The 23,498-nt window shown below is 43.7% G+C and overlaps 2 protein-coding genes across 6 annotated transcripts in view; both read left to right on the top strand.

Moving 5' to 3' along the window:
• The window catches only part of FBXO25 (F-box protein 25), a 76,751-nt gene that overhangs the window by 30,389 nt on the left and 22,864 nt on the right, over window positions 1-23,498 (top strand). For all 5 annotated transcript variants that reach the window (XM_054023635.1, XM_054023637.1, XM_054023634.1 and 2 more), the window contains 3 exons: window positions 5,921-6,013; window positions 21,819-21,912; window positions 22,720-22,904. In XM_054023635.1, coding sequence (XP_053879610.1) covers window positions 5,921-6,013; window positions 21,819-21,912; window positions 22,720-22,904 — 372 coding nt within the window. The remainder of the gene's footprint in view (window positions 1-5,920; window positions 6,014-21,818; window positions 21,913-22,719; window positions 22,905-23,498) is intronic.
• On the top strand, window positions 826-3,441 carry LOC128834671 (myb/SANT-like DNA-binding domain-containing protein 2). Its single transcript, XM_054023639.1, has 2 exons — window positions 826-2,001; window positions 2,909-3,441. The coding sequence occupies exons 1-2, from the start codon at window positions 1,431-1,433 to the stop codon at window positions 2,968-2,970; spliced, it is 633 nt and encodes a 210-aa protein (XP_053879614.1). The 5' UTR covers window positions 826-1,430; the 3' UTR covers window positions 2,971-3,441.

The following is a 23,498-nucleotide window of genomic DNA, read 5'->3' as shown; positions in this document are numbered from 1 at the left end:
GTACTGATACCTACAACAATTGTGTAGTAGTGGGGTAGGCTACCACGCACTTACAAGCACATGTTTACTTACCCCATGGTTCCTGATGAAATTGTGCGCCATTGCAAATGCAGAATTTGCACAGAATTAATGTTCCTTGTGGAATTTTATTTTTCATGCAGAATTTGCGATTTCCACCAAACTGTTTCCATTTTCCAGTTTTGTGTGTTTCAGTTGTATTAGTTATATATAAATGTAAAGTCTTTGCGCACACATGAGCCTGAACCCACCGCCTCCATTCCCACTTATCACTGTACCTCTCCAGCAGTCCTGCCCACGCCTGGCACAGGGCATGCATACCACCTTCAGAGACAAAAGGGTGTTGGCTGGTGAACCATGTACATGACCCAGCCCACACAAACACACACGTGCGCAATCACCCCAACACACACTCTACCTGGGTTCTCCATTTCCCCATGCTAACCACCATTATCCTACAACTAAACTACCACTAACTCACCAACCCCCCTCCTGCTACAGTGGCGTGACCGTAAAACCTTACAATACACACAGAAGTTTGAACTTGGACAGGACGTGACAGACAGACACAGTCCTTAAGGATGCTAGCACTCCCTTACGCCAGGTCATTACAGTACGTTTGTATAATGACTTTGTTTAAATGAAATATTTAATTTCACTGAAATAAATAACAGTCAACAAAGATACATCAAGTTCTGTAATAATATGCCTAGTAAGGAATCTGTTTGTCAAAAAAACATTTCCTGAATCTTTTTTGTTGTCTCTGTTACAGACATACTTGCTAACAGGTCTTTTGAAATAAATTGCCAAAATAATTGAAACTGGTATGATTAAATTGTTATTTTGACAAATAAAATATGCAGAATTTTAAAATATTGTGCACAGAATTTTTTATTTTTGGTTCAGAATTGTCCCAGGAGAATTCACCTGTAATGAAGATAAGGCCTTACTAATGTGTGGCATCACTTAGATATCTTTTAGTTCAAAATGGAGCAGTTGTAGTTTCCTCATCTGCTCTCTAAGGCCTGGTCTACACTACGAGGTTATGTCGAATTTAGCAGCATTAACTCAAATTAACCCTGCACCCGTCCACACAATGAAGCTATTTATTTCGACATAGAGGTCTCTTTAAATCAATTTCTGTACTCCTCCCAGACGAAGGAAGTAGCGCTAAATTTGACATGGCCATGTCGAATTAGGGTAGGTGTGGATGGAATTCGACGCTAATAGCTCCGAGAGCTATCCCACAGTGCACCACTCTGTTGACGCTCTGGACAGCAGTCTGAGCTCGGATGCTCTGACCAGCCACACAGGAAAAGCCCCGGGAAAATTTGAATTCCTTTTCCTGTCTGGCCAGTTTGAATCTCATTTCCTGTTTGGACATCGTGGCGAGCTCAGCAGCACTGGCAACGATGCAGAGCTCTCCAGCAGAGGTGACCATGCAATCGCAGAATAGAAAGAGGGCCCCAGCATGGACTGATCGGGAAGTCTTGGATCTGATCGCTGTGTGGGGCGATGAGTCCATGCTTTCGGAACTGCGATCGAAAAAACTGAATGCGAAGATCTACGAGACGATCTCAAAAGCCATGATGGAGAGAGGATACAGCCGGGATGCAACGCAGTGCCGCGTGAAAATCAAGGAGCTGAGACAAGGGTACCAGAAGACCAAAGAGTCAGACGGCCGCTTCGAATCCCAGCCCGAGACATGCCGTTTCTATGAGGCACTGCATTCCATTCTAGGTGCGGCCACCACCACTATCCCACCGCTGGTCTCTGACGATGGGGTATTGTCGACGGCCGCTTCCTCAGAGCTGTTCATGGACGGGGAAGATAGGGAAGGAGATGAGGAGGACGAGGCAGTCAACAGCGCTTTCAACGGTGATTTCCCCGACAGCAAGGATCTCTTCATCACCCTCACGGAGATCCCCTGCCAACCCTCCCAAGGCGGTAACCCGGACCGTGAATCAGGGGAAGGATCAGTAGGTAAGTGTTTTTTAAACATTTATTTTGAACTGAATAGGAATGGTATCTTAACAATGGGTTTTTCATGATTAGTTTGCCCTAGGCGCTTTAGTTTTTAGTCCTTGCCAGTGCAGCTACTGGAAAAATTTGTCAACATGTCCAGGGATAGAGCAGAAATCCTCCTGGGACATCTCCACGAAGCTCTCCTGGAGGTATTGTGAAAGCCTTTGCATCAGGTTCCTGGGGAGAGTGGCCTTATTGCGTCCTCCATGGTAGGAAACTTTTCCACGCCAGGCTAGCAGCAAGTACTCCGGGATCATTGCCTCGCAAAGCATGGTGGCATACGGCTCTGGTGTTTGCTGGCATTCACGCAGCATGTGGTCTTTCTCTGTCTCCGAAATCCTCATCAGAGTGATATCACTCATGGTGACCTGCTTTGAATTAGGGGAATGTTAGTATTGGGACTGATTGCCTGTTCCTTTACATAACTGTAACCGGTGGTTTACAGCCATGCGGTGGAGGCGGGACAGGGGCAGCATGCAGGGATCTTTCCCGGGGACTGCTGCGAGGGGGGTGGGATGGGGCAGAGTTCATGCTGGCCGGATTGCCGGCAGCAGGAACTGGCCAACGCTAGGAGCATTGCTTGGAACGTGAAAGGAGGGCACTACTATAAATTAAGCTTTAAGCAGCGAAAAGTCTACAGCTTACCATGTCCGCCTGCTAGCCGAATTCTGTTGTCCGGCCCTGCTTGTGTGATCTGTACAGCAAGACCCCAGGCACTCAATGGGAAGGCCAAAAATTCGACCTTGTACTGAGTGTGCATGTGATAGGTACTGTGCATGGTCTTGTTCACAGAGAAAAGACTATGTTCATTGTTCACAAAAAATGATCTTTGTGAGGAATTCACTCCCTTTTTCCCATCCCACAGCTGCGAGTGTCTCCCGAGCTACCCCGGCATCCCCCTCCCAGAGGCTGGCGCAGATCAGGTGACGAAAGAAAAGGACACAGGACGAGATGTTTTCAGAACTTATGGGCTGCTCCTGAGCCGAGGTGGCACAGCAGACCCAGTGGAGGGAGAACATGTCGCAATACCAGTGATCACACAGCGAACTGGAGGACAGGTGGCGGCAGGAAGACCAGCAGGCGACTCAAACGCTGCTTGGACTAATGAGGGAGCAAACGGACATGCTCCGGCGCCTTGTAGATGTTCTGCAGGGCAGGAGGACAGAGCCCCACTGCATTCTATCTCTAACCGGCCTCCCCCGCCACAAAGTCCCATCCCCCCTCTTACCCAAAGTCCCGAGAAGGAGGGGCGGCAGGGTCCGTGAAAACAGTCACTCCACCCCTGCAGACTGCTCAAGTAGCAGAAGGCTCTCATTCCCAAAAGCACCTCACCCAAGCCCCCGTCCCAGTTTCATCCCCTAACTGTGTAGTGGTTAATAAAAAATGCGTTTCTGTTCATTACTGTTTCCGTCATGTTCTTTTAGAGGAGAGTGTGTTTGAAGGGAGTTGGTAATTGGAGAGGACAGTCACCTTTACCAGGGTACAGACACGGGGGCAGGTTCAGTAGTAGGTCACACACACATCGCAGTCACTAGACACCCTGGTCAGTCTGGGAGGTGGTTTTCATGTTCTGGGGGGGGGGGGGGGGGCGCTATGTGAGTTTGTGGTGCGGGAGGGCGGTTACAGATCTTATACAGCAGTCCTTAGCCTGGATGACAGAGCCACACAGCAGGGGATCTGTAACTGCCCTCCCCCGCCACAAAGTCACATAGCCCCCACACACAGAGTCCCAAAAAGGAGGGGTGGCAGGCTCCGTTGAAACAACCAGTCCACCACTCTGGACCGCTCTAGGAGCAGGAGCCTGTCATTCCTCGAGTCTAGAAGCATCCTTTCTATCACTACACCCGCTCCCCACCACAGTCTGCGTCCCAGTTTCAACACTTTACCACGAAATCCTTAATAAAGGAAACTGTGTTAATGAACAAAGTTTCATTTATTTTATTTTTAAAGGTGTGTGGGAAGGGGGTTGGTAACTGGAGAGGATAGTCAATATTAACTGGGTAAAGAAACGGGGGCAGGTTCAGCTTCTGTTTAAACAAACTTAATAGTCACAGGTTACCCTGCTCACTCTGGAACCTAGCTTTCAAAGCTTCCCGGATGCACAGCACGTCCCACTGGGCTCTTCTAATCGCCCGGCTGTCTGGCTGGGCATAATCAGCAGCCAGGCGATTTGCCTCAACCTCCCACCTCGCCATAAACATCTCCCCCTTGCTCTCACAGAGATTGTGGAGCACACAGCAAGCTGCAATAACAATGGGGATATTGGTTTCACTGAGATCAGAGCGAGTCAATAAGCTTCTCCATCTCCCCTTCAGACATCCAAAAGCACCCCCCACCACCATTCTGCACTTGCTCAGCCGGTAGTTGAAGAGTTCCTTTTCACTGTCCATGGCGCCTGTATAGGGCTTCATGAGCCAGGGCATTAGCGGGTAGGCTGGGTCCCCGAGGATTACTATAGGCATCTCCACATCCCCAGCAGTTATTTTGTGGTCCGGGAAGTAAATACCTTCCTGCAGCCGTCTAAACAGACCAGAGTTCCTGAAAACGCGAGCATCATGAACCTTGCCCGGCCATCCAACGTTGATGTTGGTAAAACATCCCCTATGGTCCACCAGTGCTTGCAGCACCATTGAAAATTAGCCCTTTCGGTTAATGTACTGGCTGGCCTGGTGGTCCGGTCCCAGGATAAGGATGTGAGATCCATCTATAGCCCCACCGCAGTTTGGGAATCCCATCGCAGCGAAGCCCTCTATGATCACCTGCACGTTTCCCAGGGTCACTACCTTTGAGAGCAGTAGCTCAACGATTGCGTTGGCTACTTGCATCACAGCAACCCCCACGGTAGGTTTGCCCACTCCAAATTGGTTTGCAACTGACCGGTAGCTGTCTGGCGTTGCAAGCTTCCAGAGGGCTATGGCCACTCGCTTCTGGACAGTCAGGGCTGCTCGCACCCGGGTGTCCTTGCGCTTCAGGGCAGGGGACAGCAACTCACAAAGTTCAAGGAAAGTTCCCTTCCGCATCCAAAAGTTTCGCAACCACTGTGATTCATCCCAGACCTGCAGCACTATGTGGTCCCACCAGTCCGTGCTTGTTTCCTGGGCCCAGAATCGTCGTTCCACAGCATCAACATGACCCATTGCCACCATGATGTTCACGGTGCGGGATCCCGTGCTTTGTGAGAGGTCTGTGCCCCTCTCAGACTTAATGTCCTCACCGCGCTGCCATAGCCTCCTCGCCCGATTTCTCAGCATCTGCCTCTGAAAAAGGTGGATGATAAGGTGTGAGGTGTTGACAATGGCCATAACTGCAGCTCCATGCTCGCAGTACTGTGGCGTCCATGCTGTCAATCACCAGAAAAGTGCGCGAACTGATTGCCCGCCGGTGCTTTCACGGAGGGAGAGCGGGAGTGAGGGTTGAATGACGACAGTTACCCAAAACCACCCTTGACACAAAAAATGTGCTAGCAGGCATTGAGGGCTCGACCCAGAATTCCAATGGGCAGCGGGGACTGCAGGAACTGTGGGATAGCTGCCCACAGTGCACCGCTTCCAATGTCGACGCTTGCCCCATTAGTGTGGATTCACAAAGTCGAATTACTGTCCTTAATGTGGATACACACGTTCGACTTTGTAATATCGGTTCCACAAATTCGCTTTAAGTAAAATCGAACTACTCTCGTAATGTAGACATACCCTAAGAAATCAAATGAATGCTTGGCCTAGATTAGGAAAGTATCCCTGTTCCATAAGGGTGCTTAGGTTTATGTTTACCTTTAAGTACATGCTTAAGTGCATTCTTGAATCAGAACATTAGTGATGATTAACCGAACCAGTTTTTTCTTTGTTTGCTCTAAAAGTATGTTTTCTTCTTTTTCAAGAGACATGGCTATTGCACATTGGGAGAAGCTTTTAATCGCTTAGATTTTTCAAGTGCAATTCAGGACATCAGAAGATTCAATTATGTGGTCAAAGTAAGCTGTTTATATTTATTTCATAAATGTTTTGCTGGTTTGTCTGGTATAATTATACACTGGCAATTTGCAACTACATAAATAAGCTGTTTGCATAAAAATATGCATTTAAAATGTATAAAATCCAAGTTCTGGAGTAAACTTTGATTTTGTGTGTGTTGAAAACTGATTTATTATACTGTGAAACTCCTCAGACTGCAGAAGGAAGAAAATAGGCCAATAACTCTTTTCTGATGGCTTTTCAGAGAAACATTGGTAACTTCAGTAGTTACTTTTTTGCATTATAAAAAAAAAATTCATAAAACAGCAAATTAAGACCCCACTATTAATATTCTGCAAAATAAACTATAATACATCATGTTTGTTTAACTTATTTTCACAATTGCAATTTTAACAATTTTTGATAATGCATTATGAATTAGTACATTTTCTGTAGCGTATTTGTTTCTGAAAACAATGCAGTGTTAGTGCTATGAGTAGGGTTTCCAGGTGTCTGGTTTTTGACAGGAATGTCCAGTGCTGACCGGATGCTAAAAGTCCACTTGACCGCAGTAACTGGTCTCTGCCACTGGGGGAGGAGGGGAGCTTAGGGTGACCGGACAGCAAGTGTGAAGAATCAGGACAGGGGGTGGGGGGTAATAGGCGCCTATAGAAGAAAAAGCCCCAAATACCAGGACTGTCCCTATCTGGTCACCCTAGATAGAGGAGCTTGCTCTCTGCTCAGCTGCTTGACAGAGTGTTGACTTGTTTCCGGACCAGGTTCCAAGAGGTAGGTCCCACCACCCGGGGGGATCCTGTCCATCCCCCTTTCTGCCCCAACACTCCCTGATTGCCCCAACCCTAACCCCTCGTTATGGGGACTGACACCCCCCCCCAGCTTCTTGCTCCGGGGATCGACCTCTGCTGTGCCTTGATTTTGCAGACGGGCAGGTTCCATGTCAGCTCCTCCCAGCCTGACTCTGCAGGCAGCAGGTGAGTCCCGTGAGGGGGGAAGTGAGCAAAGTGGGGGGTGGAGAGCGAGCAACTGAGGGAGGGGGATGAGGAGTGAGCAGAGCCTCAGGAGAAGAAGCAGGATGGGGTGGGGCAAGGGTGTTTAGTTTTCTGTATTTAGAAAGTTGGCAACCCTAGCTATGGGTGTCATTACACCCCTCTGTCAATCTTTGCTGCTCCACATGCTTTATAAGTGGCAGGTACTTAGTGAGATAGTAGAAAGGGAATACCAGTTATTATTATTTCCTCTAAAACTTTGGGAACAGCACCCAGATTTTAAAAAATCTTCTAGCCTGTCCATCTTCCAAAAATGGCTTTAATGAGAAGCTGTTCTTGTCATGTTTGTCTTCATCTATTTCACAAATGATACAACAAGGCAAAATTTTTAAGAGAAACAATTTCTCAACACCTTTAGTGATTGCTTCTTGGAACAATTTGTCCTAGAGCATCCAACAAGAGAGGCTAGCCTTAACTTAGTTTTAAGCAACACACTGTATCTAGATTCAAAAGCCAAGGGGCAGGTAGTGTACTATAAAGTGACAGTGACATTAAACTTGAGAAAATGAGGTTTTAGTCAAATGAGAAGGTTAGTCAAAAAGGCTCTGAAGTTAAAAATAAAGGAATTTAAATCCTTGGTGAATGCAGGGATGGCACTTAAAAACAGTAACAGTCTCAGAAAATGTTTACTGCGAGAAAGCGAAGAGTGTTTAAACGAATGTGGCTAAATGACAGTACTCGAGGCTACTTGAGCAAACAGAAATACTTCGAAACTTGAAAATCTGACTATAGTAAAACCAATAAACAGGCATAAATTACAGCAGCCAATAAGAGATGGAACTAGAAGGACCAAAATTGATTTAAAAGAGCAAACAGCTAAAGGTAAAAAAGGGTTTTGGTTTTTTTTAAGTATCGGAAGCAGGAAGCCTGCAGAAGAATCAATGTGTCCACTAAATCATCAATAGTTGAAGGGGGCAATTAAGGACGATAAGGACATTTCTTTGCATCAATCTTCACCACCGAGAATGCTGAAGAGCTTCTTATCCAGGACCTGCTCTTTTCTTGTAATAAATGTGATATATTCAGAGGTGTCAGAATAGGTGTTGGAGCAAATTGTTAATTTAAAAAGCAGTAAGTTACCAGACCCAAATGGTAAATCGAGAGTTCTGAAGAAGTCTAAGCAGAAGTAGCTGAGCTGTTAACAAAAACATGCAATAATTAAAAACAGCCATTGTTCAGAGGATTGGAGGGTAACAAGCTTTAAACAAAAAACAAAACAAAACAAAAAAAAACACCACCTCTAGAGGTTGATCCAGTGAATTTACAGTCCTGTAAGCCTTACATATGTACCTCTCCAATTGGTTGAAACAATAATTTAGCAAAAGATTAACAAAGCACATGGCAGATCATGATATAATAGAGTCTAGGCATCTGGGTCTTTGCAAACAACTAATCAAAGAACATGTCAAAAGTAGTAAATAAAGGAGAACTAGTTGGCATTATAAGCAGTGCAACCAGATCTGCATTAGTTAAGGTTACATAATTCTTCCCATTTATAGAACCTGTTTTCAGTGACTTTTAGCTTTTCCAAAATTTAACTGTGTGCTGAAGGGGAGAGACAAGACTGGGACTGATTCAGGAGGGTTCAGGTTTGGTAGGTGGAACAGTGGCATGTACGCCCATTCCCCTCCAGAATCTGGAATGGAACTCAAGATTCCTTAGTATTACCATTCCTCTGTCAACAAATCTCTGTGAAAGCCCCTGGCAAAGTGTGTGTCCCAGTTCTTCTATAGTACTGGACTACTGTAACTGGGTCAGCACTCGCCTCTCGTGCATAGCCCCTTTTTTGTCTGGCTGATAGTACCTGCAAACACAGTTCTTTTCATGGGGGTGGGGGGGACCCACCTCTTGTGGATGGCCCCCTTTCTCTCGGTTAGGTATGAGCTGGCACCTGCCTCTCAGGAGCACCGATCCCTTCTCTTGGCTGGTCTTTGGCAGGTCAGCCCTCCAGCTGAGCTGCACACGCTGTCACCCCCTTCCGGTGTATACGCTCCAAGTTCTTTCTTGGCCCTGGTATAGGGTCGTAGCTCTAAGGCTTCTCCTCAGAGGCACTGCCTCCTTCAATCACCCAGCTGGGGCCCATGTCGGTACCCTCAGCTGGTGTCCTTTTCAGCAGTCCTCTCTGGGCTCAGTCTGCAACGAGACCAGCAGGGCCCATCTCAGTACTCTCATTTGGTCTGGCCAGGTCCTGGTCTCAGCCTGCCCACTCTGACCTTTTTATGGTCCTGCTGCTACTCTGTCCATCCAGCAAGGCACCTGGTCTTTGGCAACCAATCCTGGGCTCAGTTCTGCCTGGTGAACTCTCTGCAGTGAGCTGCCCTTGTCTAACCAGCCAGGCACCTGGTCCTCCCTCATCAAGCTCCACACAACAACTGAAGGCTTTGCTCTGCTGCTTGCCTTTTATCTATCTCTTCTGGCCCCTTATTGGTCACTCCAGCAGCCCCTATGATTGGCCGCTCTTCTGCAGCCACTCTAGACTGCCTGGAGGACTTCTCACTGGTCTATTCTGGGACAGGGTGATGCAGGCCACGAGGCAGACTTGGGGTGGTGGTTCTTCCACTCAGTATTTTCTCAAGCCCCGTTAGTCAGGTTGTACTCGGCTTGGGCTACCTCTGCCTCCCTTCGGCCTCTGCCTCTGGCTCTACCCCATAAATAATTAAAATCTTGCCTGTTTTCCATGGCTGCCTCTGGTCCTCCTTTGAACTTTGCCTCTGGCCTCACACAATAAAACAGTTAAAAGCTTGCCCCAGTAGATTCTGATCCAACCCTCTTTAGACAAGGTTGGTCTGAAGATCCCACTTCTGGTACCATAATGTAACGGAGTCAGCACCTGCCTCTTGTGCGTGCCCCCTTTTTTTGGCCGATAGTTCCTACAAACACAATTCTAGGCTGCCTGGAGGACTTCTCGCTGCTCTATTCTGGGACAGGGTGATGCAGGGCCATGAGTCCTCCAGCAGGGGGCCTCTGGACCTAGTCCACCCTGCCACAACTACACAGGAGGACATCCTACTACTATTGATTTACTCCATTAGCTCAAGTGTTAGAGGTCTGTGCTGTGAATCTAAAGATTCCAATCCTGCTACTGACCCATGCTGGAATCAGTATGATGCAATGTGATATACTTTTTTTTTTCAGTTTTCTTTGTTAAAAATCTAGGAAACTATACACAAAAATATTACATTAAAAGTTGGCACAGTCAACCTTATTTGCAGCATTTCTTAATCTGAGTGCTTGGATTGTAACCTTAATATTTCTGATGTAGTTTTTGTATATAACCATTTCTTCAGATTTCCAAAAAGCAGTTGACAAGGTCCCAAACAAGAGGCTACTAAAGAAGTGAAGTAGTCACAGGGTGACAGGCAACATATTGCCATGGATTAAAAACTAGCTGGGAGACAGAAAACTAAAAGAGTAAAATTAAATGGTTAATTTTCATCATGGCAAAAGGTTCCCAGCAGGGTATCTCAAGGTTCCATTCTAGGTTCTGTGATTAATGCATTTATTAATTATCTGGAAATGGCAGCAAGTAATGAGAGAGTAACATTTGCAAATGTTACTAATAGGGCTGTCGGGCAATTAATCGCGCAATTAAAAAAAATAATTGCGCGATTAATTGCATTGGTAAACAGTAATAGAATACCATTTATTTAAATATTTATGGATGTTTTCTACATTTTTGAATATATTCATTTAAATTATAACATAATACAAAGTGTACAGTGCTCACTTTATATTTGTTTTTGATTACAAATATTTGCACTGTAAAAAACAAGAGTATTTTTTCAATTCACCTAATACAAGTACTGTAGTGCAATCTCTTTATCATGAAAGTTGAACTTACAAATGTAGACTTTATGTACAAAAAACTGCATTCAAAAAATAAAAGAATGTAAAACTTTAGAGCCTACAAATCCACTCAGTCCTATTTCTTGTTCAGCCAATCACTCAAACACGTTTGTTTACATTTGGAGGAGATAATGCTCCCTGCTTCTTGTTCACAGTGTCACCTGAAAGTGAGAATAGGTGTTCTCATGGCACTGTTGTAGCCGGCGTCGCAAGATATTTACATGCCAGATGCACTAAAGAGTCATATGACCCTTCATGCTTCAACCACCATTCCAGAGGACATTCATGCATGCTGATGATGGGTTCTGCTTGATAACAATCCAAAACAGTGCAGACTGACACATGTTCATTATCATCATCTGAGTCAGATGCCACCAGCAGAAGGTTGATTTTCTCTTTTGGTGGTTCAGTTTCTGTAGTTTCTGCATCAGAGTGTTGCTCTTTTAAGACTTCTGAAAGCATGCTCCACACCTCATCCTTCTCAGATTTTGGAAGGCACTTCAGATTCTTAAACCCTGGGTCGAGTGCTGTAGCTATCTTTAGAAATCTCACATCAGTACCTTCTTTGCATTTTGTCAAATCTGCAGCGAAAGTGTTCTTAAAATGAACAACGTGCTGACTCATCATCCGACACTACTATAATATGAAATCTATGGTAGAATGCAGGTAAAATAGAGCCAGAGACATACAATTCTCCCCCAAGGAGTTCAGTCACAAATTTAATTAACACATTATTTTAACAAGCGTCATCAGCATGGAAGCATGTCCTCTGGAATGGTGGCCAAAGCATGAAGGGGCATACAAATGTTTAGCATATCTGGCACATAAATACCAGCTACAAAAGTGCCATGCGAACGCCTGTTCTCACTTTCTGGTGACACTGTAAATAAGAAGTGGGTAGTATTATCTCCTGTAAACGTAAACAAACTTGTTTGTCTTAGTGATTGGCTGAATGAGAAGTAGGACTGACTGGACTTGTAGGCTTTAAAGTTTTGCTTTTGAGTGCAGTTATGTAACCAAAAAAATCTACCTTTGTAAGTTGCACTTTCATGATAAAGAGGTTGCACTACAGTACTTGTATGAGGTGAATTGAAAAATACTATTTCTTTTGTTTATCATTTTCACAGTGCAAATATTTGTAATAAAAAATAATACTATAAAGTGAGCACTGTACGCTTTGTATTCTGTGTTGTAACTGAAATCAATATATTTGAAAATGTAGAAAAATATCCAAAATATTTAATAAATTTCAATTGGTATTCTATTGTTTAACAATGTGATCAAAACTGTGATTAATCGTGATTTAAAAACTTAATCGCATGAGTTAACTGCAATTAATCCACAGCCCTAGTTACTAAGTTACTTAGGTTAGGCAGGAATGGCAATATGATGGCATATACAATTAAATGTTGATGAATGCAAACTAATGCACATTGGAGGGAAAAATTTAAATGTGCACACCTTAAAAGGTTCTAAATTAGCAGTATCAAATCAAGAAAGGGACATGGGTGTCATTGTAGAGATCTCAAAGCTTGGATGCATAAGGATTGCAGTGAATAATATGAAAAATATTAAAATGTCTCTATATAGAACAGGTGTGGCTTCCTCTGAAACACTGTGTGCAGTACTAGTCACCCCATCTCAGAAAGAATATTGCACAGCTAGAGAGGGTTCAGAGAAAGATGCCAAGAACAATCAAGGGCATGGAAAAATTTTCATAGCAAGAGTGAGTGAAAAGATTGTGTTTGTTTACTCTAGAAAAGAGATGAGTAAGAGGGGTGTAACATCTTGAGGTTCAGCCCAGACCATTGAGAGGTTATGTCACTGCTTGCCATGGTCTTCTGCTATGGCTCACAGCCCGGATACCAATAGCCAACAGAGAAGCATGTAGATAGTTTCCCTGAGTCTGTATGCTGTACAGCCCTGGTGCAACCCCAGCAGCCCGTGGTCTTCACCAGTCTTCATTACTACTTGCAGGGTGATTCCAGTGCACCCCCAGTCCCAAATTTCCCCACAACCATCTGCCCTGAAGTGTCCAGCCCTCTTCTGGCACACGCAGAGAAATAATAAGGTTCGATGCTCTTTTAAAGAGACCAAAGTACAGCTTATCACTTTAACTGGAGTTAAGAATCACTTAAATTCAAATACAGCACTAGGTTGGTTTAGATTAAAAGTAAAACAAGTTCATTAACAAAAGGACATGGGTTAAGTGATACAAAGTAGAAGATATTGGAGGTAGGACAAGTTACAAACAAACCAAAGTTAAAATACGCTTTCTAATGGCTAAGACCTACCTTAAAAAGCTACAGACTTTGCTCAAGGTAGTTTTCTCACCAGTCATTCTTTGGCCAGGACCCAACACATGGAACACAAACTGCTTGGTTTCTTTTTCCCTGCGAGGTAGGATAAAGATGGAGTCTCTATCTGTCCCTTACATTCCCAAAAGTATTGTTTTTTGTTTTGAAAGTCAGGAAGGTCTCCGAGAGATTCAGTCTCCTATTTCTCTCTGTGGTGCAGGAGCCATGCTAATTCTCCATCTCTTGAGTTCAGTCTCAGGGTATTCCCTGCTGGTTTCGCTTGATGGCTTTGTTTACTGCTAATATGTAAATTGAGGTAAACCCACATTTCTTTGTCTAGGACAAACCTGTTTATTACCTCTGCCCAGGCTAAACCGCCTGGTTTTAAACACGTTCTAGTAACATCACACAGAGAGAATTCATAACTTTACATATGATGATATTGACCACTGTGATAATATTTTTCAAATGATACCTCACAATGCATATTTTGTACAAATATCATTGCAGTAGTGTGTAGCAGGTGAACACAGAGATATCCTGTCCTTTTGTGACCCAAGGTAAAAGTATCTAAAATAAATAATAGAGAGAAAGTAATTAGGAACCTAGGCTTTTGCTGTCTCATAACATAAGAACAAAGGAACATTGAATTAAGGTAAGAGTTGGGGAAGTAAATAACCAATAAAAAGAAATACTTTTTTTCACATAACCTGTAATTAAGCTGTGGAACTCTTAACCACAGAAAGTTGTTGAGGCCAAGAACTTATCAAGGTTCAAATGGGATTGGATATTTATATGGATATCAATAATATCCAAAGTAGTGATATTTTATGATAAATTTTGGAAGTGGTATTATACCTCATGCTTCAGTGTTTAAGCCTATCTTTTTTTAACTATTGGAAATCAGAAAAAGACCTAATGCAGGGGGGCAGATTACCCCACATCTTCCTGTTGCAGAGTTCTTACATCTTCTACTGAAGCTTCTGGTGTTGGCCTCTCTTGGAGAGAGAATAGTGGACTAGATGATCCTCAGTTCTGATTCAGTAGGACAGTTCCTATGTTGCAGTCTTCTTCTGGTGTCCAAGAGTAACCTTTAGTTGTCAATGGACCTAATGCTGACTATGTTTATACAGTGTGTTTGTAACATACTTCTGTTTGCTGTGTCAAGTTAAAGCAGTGTGATGTAATTAAAGAATTTCTTCCATTGTCATGTGGAACGAAGTAACTCTTCTGAGGCACCAGTCCAGCTCTATGTAGGTGCCTGTATTATGGCAAAGTGTAAACAAACACAGAACAGTCATCTGACTTTTTTATTGTCAAATTAGTAAGAAAATCAGAAAAGCTGACTTTGTGAGAAACAGCATTTTCCAACCAGAGCTGCCGCTCTCTCAATTAAAACTTTATTTCCAAAATAATTAATATGGGGAAAGTTCTTGTCCTGACATGGGAATGGTGAGCAGTATGTGCAGTACAATGAAAATGTTTGGCCAGAAGGGGAAGACATCATTCTTTATGGTTAGGGTTACCAACCTTCCCGGTTTCACCAGGAGTCTCCCGGAATCGGGCTCTATCTCCCGGAGGCTACTGAAGCCAAACCGGGAGATTTTAGGCCACCAAAAGTCTGGCAGTGCAGCGGGGCTAAGGCAGGCCCACTGGCTCCGCGACGCTCCCGGAAGCTGCTGGCACATCCCTGCGGCCCTTGGGGGGGGGGGGGGGTGGCAGGGAGCTCCACACACTGTGCGTGCCCGCAAGTGCCGCCGTCACAGCTCCCATTGGCCACTGTTCCCAGCCAAGGTGAGCTGCAGAGTCAGCGCTCAGGGCAGGGGCAGTACACAGAGACCCCCCCGGCCGCACCTCCCGCTAGGAGCCACTGCCGGATGTGCCGGCCACTTCCAGGAGCAGCATGGAGCCAGGGCAGGCTGTACCACCGACCGGGAGCAGCATGAGGTAAGCGCCACGTGGCTGGAGCCTGCACCCCTCATCCCCTTCCACACTCCAACCCCCTGCCCCAGCTCGGAGGCCCCTCCTGCACCCAAACTCCCTCCCAGAGCCCGCACCCCACATCCCCTCCTGCACTCCTACCCCATCCTGGAGCCTCTTCCTGTGCCCAAACTCACTCTCAGAGCCCGCACCCCCTCCTTGCATCCCGCACCCCCTGCCTCAGGCTCAGCCCCAAGCCCCCTTCCATACTCCAAACCCCTCGGCCCCAGCCCAGAGCTCGCACCCCAATCCCCTGCCTCAGCCTGGTGAAAGTGAGTGAGGGTGTGGGAAAGCAAGTGACAGAGGGAAGGGGGATGGAATGAGCAGAGCGTGGCCTCGGAGAAGGGGCAGGGCAGGAGTGGGACCTCAAGGAAGGGGTGGGGCAGGCAAGAGTGTTTGGGTTTGTTTGATTAGACAGTTGGCAAACCTATTTATGGTGTGGGAAATGACACTTGTTTTGTTGAAAAATTGTAAAAGCCCCTTTCTGGATGTCTCAGGGCTCTCAATAAAAACACAATCACGCTTCAAGTTTCTACTTCATTCCTTTCTTAGGTCCATTGTAACAACATTGGAATCCCCCAACAGTCAGTGATGTCGGCAAATCTCTGCAATATTTGGAAAAGGGTCAACCAATTACGAAGCTCATACTATGTAGGAAAGCTTAGAGTTTCATTTTCCTCCACTTATCTGCATCATTCTGCAGTGGAGTTTATAGGCGTGTCTAGAAAATGTTTTAAAATCTCATCCTAAATACATCTTTTAAGCTCTTGTGCTCTGTGCTTTTGGATTCTTAAAAACTGCCACATCTTGTGCATTTGCATTCAGTAGTGTCGAAGAGAGGGGAGAAGCAGTCAGCCCTTAGCTCAGCAGACAGTGGTTGTTTTGGTCTAGGATTTGCTGACTCTCTTATCTCCCTAGCTGGTCACTACAAATTGCCTGCACATTTGCTGTAGCAGGGATTGGCAACCTTTGGCATGCAGCCCGCTAGGGTAAGCACCCTGGCAGGCCAAGCCGGTTTGTTTACCTTCCGCCTCCGCAGGTTCAGCCGAACGCGGCTCCCGCTGGCCACGGTTTGCCGCTCCAGGCCGATGGGGGCTGCGGGAAGCAGCGCAGGCCGAAGGATGTGCTGGCCGCCACTTCCCGCAGCCCCCATCGGCCTGGAGCGGCAAACCGCGGCCAGTGAGATCCACGATCGGCCGAACCTGCAGAGGCAGCAGGTAAACAAACTGGCCCAGCCCGCCAGGGGGCTTAGCCTGGTGAACCATGTGCCAATGGTTGCCGATCCCTGTGCTGCATCAAGGTCCAAATGCTTCATGTGGATTTGCTTGAAATAAAATAGTTCCCAATTATCAGTTGCTCACAGTTCCAATTTTATCTAAATTGAGTTAGTGTTTCATGAAGTGGCATTATTTCTCCTTTTTCTTCCCCTTAGGAGCCAGAAGGGTATTCTCTATCTCTGTTATTTTTTTATTCCTACTTAATGACCTAATGCATCTCTCCTTTGGTAGGAATTTATCTTCTCTGAGAGGAAGCTAGAAATTAATATTTCAGGAGCATAAATGAAAGCCCCATACAAAAACTACAGTCCTAATCTGTATTAAAAATCCCCAGCAAACCTAGCAGTCTGTTCCCCCTACTTCTCAAGTAAGTATTTAGTAGAGTTTTGTAGTGAGGGTTTATAATAAAGTCTTATGACATCACTTATATTTGTAAAATATGCTTTAATACATTATACAGTAAGAAAACAACTACTATAGACCAGAACAATAAAATGTATTTTTAATTGTACTTTAAAAGCTTTAATGCATTTATTTGTTCACCTTCAAAATGGCAATGGGCTTCCCACTTATTAGCACCAATTAGAAAGGTACTATAGTATAGAATAAAACTGTCCGTACGGCTTTTCAAGGGATCGGGAATACCACCTTTGAAGTGTTAGATCCTGTAAAATGATTAATTGAGCTTTGCTGAAATTGTCCAGTCCCAAGTTCAAAAAGTTCTCTCTCATAATGTGACTTAACTACAGTGTAGTCAAAAAGAATTGACCTTGGATCTCCTTTTTAAAGTAATGAAATTAAAAAGGCTGAGCACACTTAGTGCACATTAGTTAAACGTCAGTTTGTGAATGCTGGAAATTGTAACTTCTGCCTTTTTCCTTTAGGAAAAAGTCTATCTAAACAAGCTCTTTTTATGCATATAACTCTTCTATTATGAATACAGAAAATTTATGAGAAATTTTGAGAATCAGTAGTGTGAGTAGCAAACTATCCAGTTTTCCCATTGTGGTATGGTAGGAGATGAGTGTGAATTCAATCAACACATCTAGAAAGCTGATATGTAAAAGTATTTTAATATAGTGATTGCAGCTGTGAATAAGGTTTTTGTTTTTGTTCTGATGTCTCACTATGCAAACAAATTATTTGTGCCAATATCAAAATTCTATAGTCTCATTTCCATCTCCAACTTCTGATTTATCATTAATGTAGGCCCCAACATGTAACTTCTCTTATTTTCTACCTTACGTTTAATGTGATTTTATGTTAATTGTGACAAAAAGCAATATTTTTCCCTTAGACATGCCTTCTGGTCTTTGTAACAGAACTGTCTAAAGAGCTCAGTGGAAATGGGTTTTAGTGGTGTCTCTTGCACCAGGATTTCCCTTCCATGCATTTCAATTGAAGCTCCTTTACACCACTTAAGGGCTCAGAGCAGCCTATTTGTCCAGGAGATAGCCCCCTCTTCAGCCTCAAAACAAGGGAAGCCTACAAGTACAACTTGAAAGAAGGAAAGAAAGGGGGGGGGGACACAGAGGGGAAAAATCGCTCCTGACTTTTTAAAAGCTGGACATTCATGTGCAGAAGGACTTTGATCATCTCTGGCTGCTTCCCCTTTCAGGCCAGTCCCAACCCTTCTTCTAGCTGACCAGATGACAAGTGTGAAAAATCGGGACAGAGGGTGGGGGGTAATAGGAGCCTATATAAGAAAAAGCCCCAAATATGGGGACTTTCCCTATAAAATCGGGACATCTGGTCACCCTACCTTCTTCTCACCACCCACCTATCATTGAGAGGGGCTGGGGCACATTACTTATGAGAAGAGGCTGAGGGAACTGGGATTGTTTAGTCTGCAGAAGAGAAGAATGAGGGGGGATTTGATAGCTGCTTTAAACTACAGTGAAACCCAGCTATAACGCGATGATTAGGGTCCAAAAAATTCGATCGCGATAAATGCGGGGTCGCAGTATAGCGGGGTAACGAAAAGTTTACCATTTAAAGCCGGTCAGTTTCAAGCCGGTCAATTTCTCTTGGGCAGAGAGCAGGGGAGATGTGCAAGGGGCAGAGGAAGAGTGAGGAGCAGCTGGGGAGGAGAATGGCTCTTCCTGCCAAAAGGAGAAGCAGGGGTAAGGGGGAAGAGGCAGTGGGGAAGGCACATTGCTTTTTTTTTTTTTTTTTTTTTGCGCGCTTGGGGCAGCGGGAGCCACCTTATGATTGCACTATATCCGAATTCGCATTATCGCGGGGCGCGTCATAGCGGGGTTTCCCTGTACCTGAAAGGGGGTTCCAAAGAGGATGGATATAGATTGTTCTCAGTGTTACCAGATGACAGAACAAGGAGTAATGGTCTCAAGTTGCAGAGTGGGAGGTTTAGGTCGGATATTAAGAAAAATATTTTCACTAAGAGGGTGGTGAAGCACTGGAATGGGTTACCTAGGAAGGTGGTGGAATCTCCATCCTTAGAGGTTTTTAAGGTCAGGCTTGACAAAGCCCTGGCTGGGATGATTTAGTTGGGAATTGGTCCTGCTTCGAGCAGGGGGTTGGACTAGATGACCTCCTGAGGTCCCTCCCAACTCTGATATTCTGTGATTCCATGATTCTGTTGTGCAATATTGCTGTAAGCCTGTGACCAGGAATGAGCAGCTAAGAGCAATGCCCTAAAGAGTCTAATGCTGGTATATGTTTTGCATGTCTCGGAATGGTGATAAGACTGTGAGATCTGCATGTGTTTCTTCAGCAGTGAGATTGCAAATGAGAGTCATCTCAGAGACAGAAGCTGCATTTTCTTTCCTTGTTAAAGTCTAGAGAAAGGACCACCAAGAGCAACAATGACAGCTTCAGCCCATCTCAACTAACTTCTTTTCCCAAAAAGTACAGCTTTGCAAATCTGCAGATATCCACTTATATTCACAGATCTCCACATCCGGGGATGTGGATATCCACGGATCGGATGCGGATATAAATTTCATATCCGCTCAGGGCTCTACCAGAAAGGATTGTTATTGCCATCTTTGATACCATCTAAAAGACAGTCGAACACAGGGTATATTTTTCTTCTGAAAACTTTCTGTAGCTAAAGAGAAAGGGAAGTTGTTAAAACGAAAGCCTTATGTAATACTCTACATTTCAAATGCTTTAACTGTTTTTTCTTCTTTTCTATAACTTCAGTAAAAAGTTTATCATAGAATATCAGAGTTGGAAGGGACCTCAAGAGGTCATCTAGTCCAACCCCCTGCTCAAAGCAGGACCAATTCCCAACTAAATCATCCCAGCCAGGGCTTTGTCAAGCCGGGCCTTAAAAACCTCCAAGGAAGGAGACTCCACCACCTCCCTAGGTAACGCATTCCAGTGTTTCACCATCCTCCTAGTGAAATAGTTTTTCCTGATATCCAACCTGGACCTCCCCCACTGCAACTTGAGACCATTGCTCCTTGTTCTGTCATCTGCCACCACTGAGAACAGCCGAGCTCCATCCTCTTTGGAACCCCCCTTCAGGTAGTTGAAAGCCGCTATCAAATCCCCCCTCATTCTTCTCTTCTGGAGACTAAACAATCCCAGTTCCCTCAGCCTCTCCTCATAAGTCATGTGCTCCAGACCGCTAATCATTTTTGTTGCCCTCCGCTGGACTCTTTCCAATTTTTCCACATCCTTCTTGTAGTGTGGGAACCAAAACTGGACACAGTATTCCAGATGAGGCCTCACCAATGTTGAATAAAGGGGAACGATCACGTTCCTCGATCTGCTGGCAATGCCCCTACTTATACAGCCCAAAATGCCGTTAGCCTTCTTGGCAACAAGAGCACACTGTTGACTCATATCCAGCTTCTCGTCCACTGTGACCCCTAGGTCCTTTGCTGCAGAACTGCTACCTAGCCATTCGGTCCCTAGTCTGTAGCAGTGCATGGGATTCTTCCGTCCTAAGTGCAGGACTCTGCACTTGTCCTTGTTGAACCTCATCAGGTTTTTTTTGGCCCAATCCTCTAATTTGTCTAGGTCCCTCTGTATCCGATCCCTACCCTCTAGTGTATCTACCACGCCTCCTAGTTTAGTATCATCTGCAAACTTGCTGAGAGTGCAGTCCACACCATCCTCCAGATCATTAATAAAGATATTAAACAAAACCGGCCCCAGGACCGACCCTTGGGGCACTCCGCTTGAAACTGGCTGCCAACTAGACATGGAGCCATTGATCACTACCTGTTGAGCCCGACGATCTAGCCAGCTTTCTATCCACCTTACAGTCCATTCATCCAGCCCATGCTTCTTTAACTTGGCGGCAAGAATACTGTGGAAGACCGTATCAAAAGCTTTGCTAAAGTCAAGGAATCCACTGCTTTCCCCTCATCCACAGAGCCAGTTATCTCATCATAGAAGGTAATTAGGTTAGTCAGGCATGACTTCCCCTTCGTGAATCCATGCTGACTGTTCCTGATCACTTTTCCTCTCCTCTACTTTAAAGTAGATTTAATTTTTTTTTTACTAGGGTACTATGCAGGCTGAAGTCTCAGTTTTAAACAAGGTTCAGGGTTTGATACACAATTTGAATGTTGGATAGTGACTGAGTTATGCTAATGCCTTTGGCCTGTGTATTCTATCTAAAGTAATGCAACTCCATGATGTTCAGTGGACCTCAGTAGGCAAATGTAATTTATCTCATGAGCAATTGAATACTGCGATCATGGAGTTGCAGAAAGCCCTTAGATGCACAGCTACCCTTTCTGAGAATTCTCAGCAGTAGCGCCTTTCAGACAGCTATATATGGCTTCTGTTAACATTGTTTAGAGTCAGTCCTTCAATTTGAATTTTGAATATGGCATAGCAATTTAAAATAAAATCAGAATGTTAAGATTTAAAAGGGAAAAAATTATGACCATCAGTGTACATGCTCTGTCAGAAAACTTAACACTTAAAGCAAGTTTTGAATTATGTGCCCTTTGCAGTTGTACATGGTAGCTTTTCTTGTACATGGTAGCTTTTCTAAGAACTAAGGTGAAGAGAGGAATTACCCCATGAGCTGCAAGAAATGTAACTATATTTTACTAATCTTAGACTATGTGGATTTTTTTCTGAAGTCTATTTGGAACTATAGAAATATAATTAATATTTGTACAGTACAATGAAAATGTATGTCGCAATATGAGTTACTAATGGGAGGTTATTTAAATAGTTAGGGGAACCTTCTGTATACTTTCAGTTTTCTTTAATTTATATCCTATTTTTTTCTCTCCCTAGCACTGTAGCTACTAAAGTTTTTTCATAAGCCATAACTGTGATGCTACAATCTTTCATAGAAGAATATCTATTTAAAGCATGTTTGATTTTGAAGTACTTCATTCTAATGTTAATTTTTTTCTGTTTTAGTTGTTGCAGTTAATTGCAAAATCTCAGCTAACGTCACTGAGTGGTGCAGCACAGAAGAACTACTTTAATATTTTGGACAAAATTGTACGAAAGGGTATGTTCAGGGTTCATTAGCATTGACTGAGTTGCTTTTCTGACCTTTCAATTAGTTTCATTATTTTTATATGTACTGCTTATGTCACAAAACAAAGGTAATGGCATATTTAATTAGTGGAAATCTAATATACTTTTTAACCAGTTTCTTTACATTGAAGAATATCATTTAAAACAAATGTATAAAGTGAAATCCGAGATTATCCTTCACGGTCAGAAGTTCAAGGTTTCTCTTTTACTATTCTGTATTCTTTATCAAATCTAAAATTTCTTAGTTCTGAACAAAACTATTCCTGTTTTTATTAACATGAATACATGTGTATGTCTTTTTTTTTTAAATTCCTTTGCATGGTGAACTAAAACATTTTAGTCCAAATTTGCCAAGTTGCCCAACAGAGGTATGCAAGAAACTGCAGTTATTCCCAGTGTGTATAATAAGAAAACTGGGCTCTTGCATATTAATGTTGGAAAATGTTGGGTTTTTTTAAAGGTGACCACTGTATATGGAAGACATTTAATACTATCTATTGAAAATAGGCAATCCACTTGAATAACTAAGATACAGCATTAATTTTATTAACACATGGCATGAAATGTTGCACTGATGCCTTGATAGCAGTATTGTCTTAAGCATCAATCCTGCACCTGTGGGACCTACCAGAGCAAATTCCATTGTGGGATCAGGGCATTTAGTTTGGAAGTGAAACCACTGCTCAACTGCAGTTTGAGTTAGTTTAGATAGGGAAATGTCAATAACTTGGGTTAAATGTAACAAACCAAAAGAGTACCTCTTATTCTTCTTTTCCAGTTTTGGAAGACCAACACAATCCACGCTTAATCAAAGATCTTCTTCAGGATCTGAGTTCTACTCTCTGTATACTAATTAGGGGAGTAGGGAAATCTGTGTTGGTGGGGAACATCAATATTTGGATTTGCCGATTAGAAACTATCCTTACATGGCAACAACAGCTAAAAAATCTTCAGATGAACAAGGTATATTAAATTTGTTAAATCAGAAATACGAGGTAAAAAGGGAGAAAGTGCTTTTGAATACTGGCTTTTGATCTTTGTACAAGCAAAGTTTTAAATATGTCTAAAGCCATTTTTACTTGAGTTCATTAGTTATTCTGCACAAATGATGATATCAAGATATAAAATTAAAGTTCAATTATTTTACACTCACTAAGCATTTTAATATCCTTTTTTTTGTGAAAAGAACAACAGTAACTTTAAACTTTAGCAACATGCATTAAATGACTGCTGGCAGATGTTCACAGACTTAATTTTCTGATAGCCCAACCATAAATTTCAAAACTGATAGCTCTCTGTTGACCTTAATCTGACTATTTAGAGATAATTATTCACTGGTCAGACAGATACAATAACTCTACCTTACTAAGGAGACACAGACCTGAAATCCAAGATTAGAGAAGGACCAAGAAAACATGAATAAAGCATTGAAGTAGAGATTCCAAAGCTATGCAAGCCAACAGGGTGTTTTTTTCTATGAAACTAGGTAACACTTCTGGAAGCAAAGTTTGGATCTGGGTCACAGCTTTTTTTTTCTTTTTAAGCATACTGTAGGGG

This window comes from Malaclemys terrapin, chromosome 3, assembly GCF_027887155.1.
Source record: "Malaclemys terrapin pileata isolate rMalTer1 chromosome 3, rMalTer1.hap1, whole genome shotgun sequence".
Classification (NCBI taxonomy): Eukaryota; Metazoa; Chordata; order Testudines; family Emydidae; genus Malaclemys; species Malaclemys terrapin.
The sequence above is the reverse complement of the archived record's forward strand: the minus strand, read 5'-3'. Positions and strand labels throughout refer to the sequence as shown.

Excerpts from the sequence above, each read along its gene's own strand:
- LOC128834671 (XM_054023639.1), top strand. The coding sequence starts at position 1,431 with ATGCAGAGCTCTCCAGCAGAGGTGACCATGCAATCGCAGAATAGAAAG. Across the intron at positions 2,002-2,908 it reads ATCAGGGGAAGGATCAGTAG|CTGCGAGTGTCTCCCGAGCT; the intron begins GTAAGTGTTTTT and ends CCCATCCCACAG.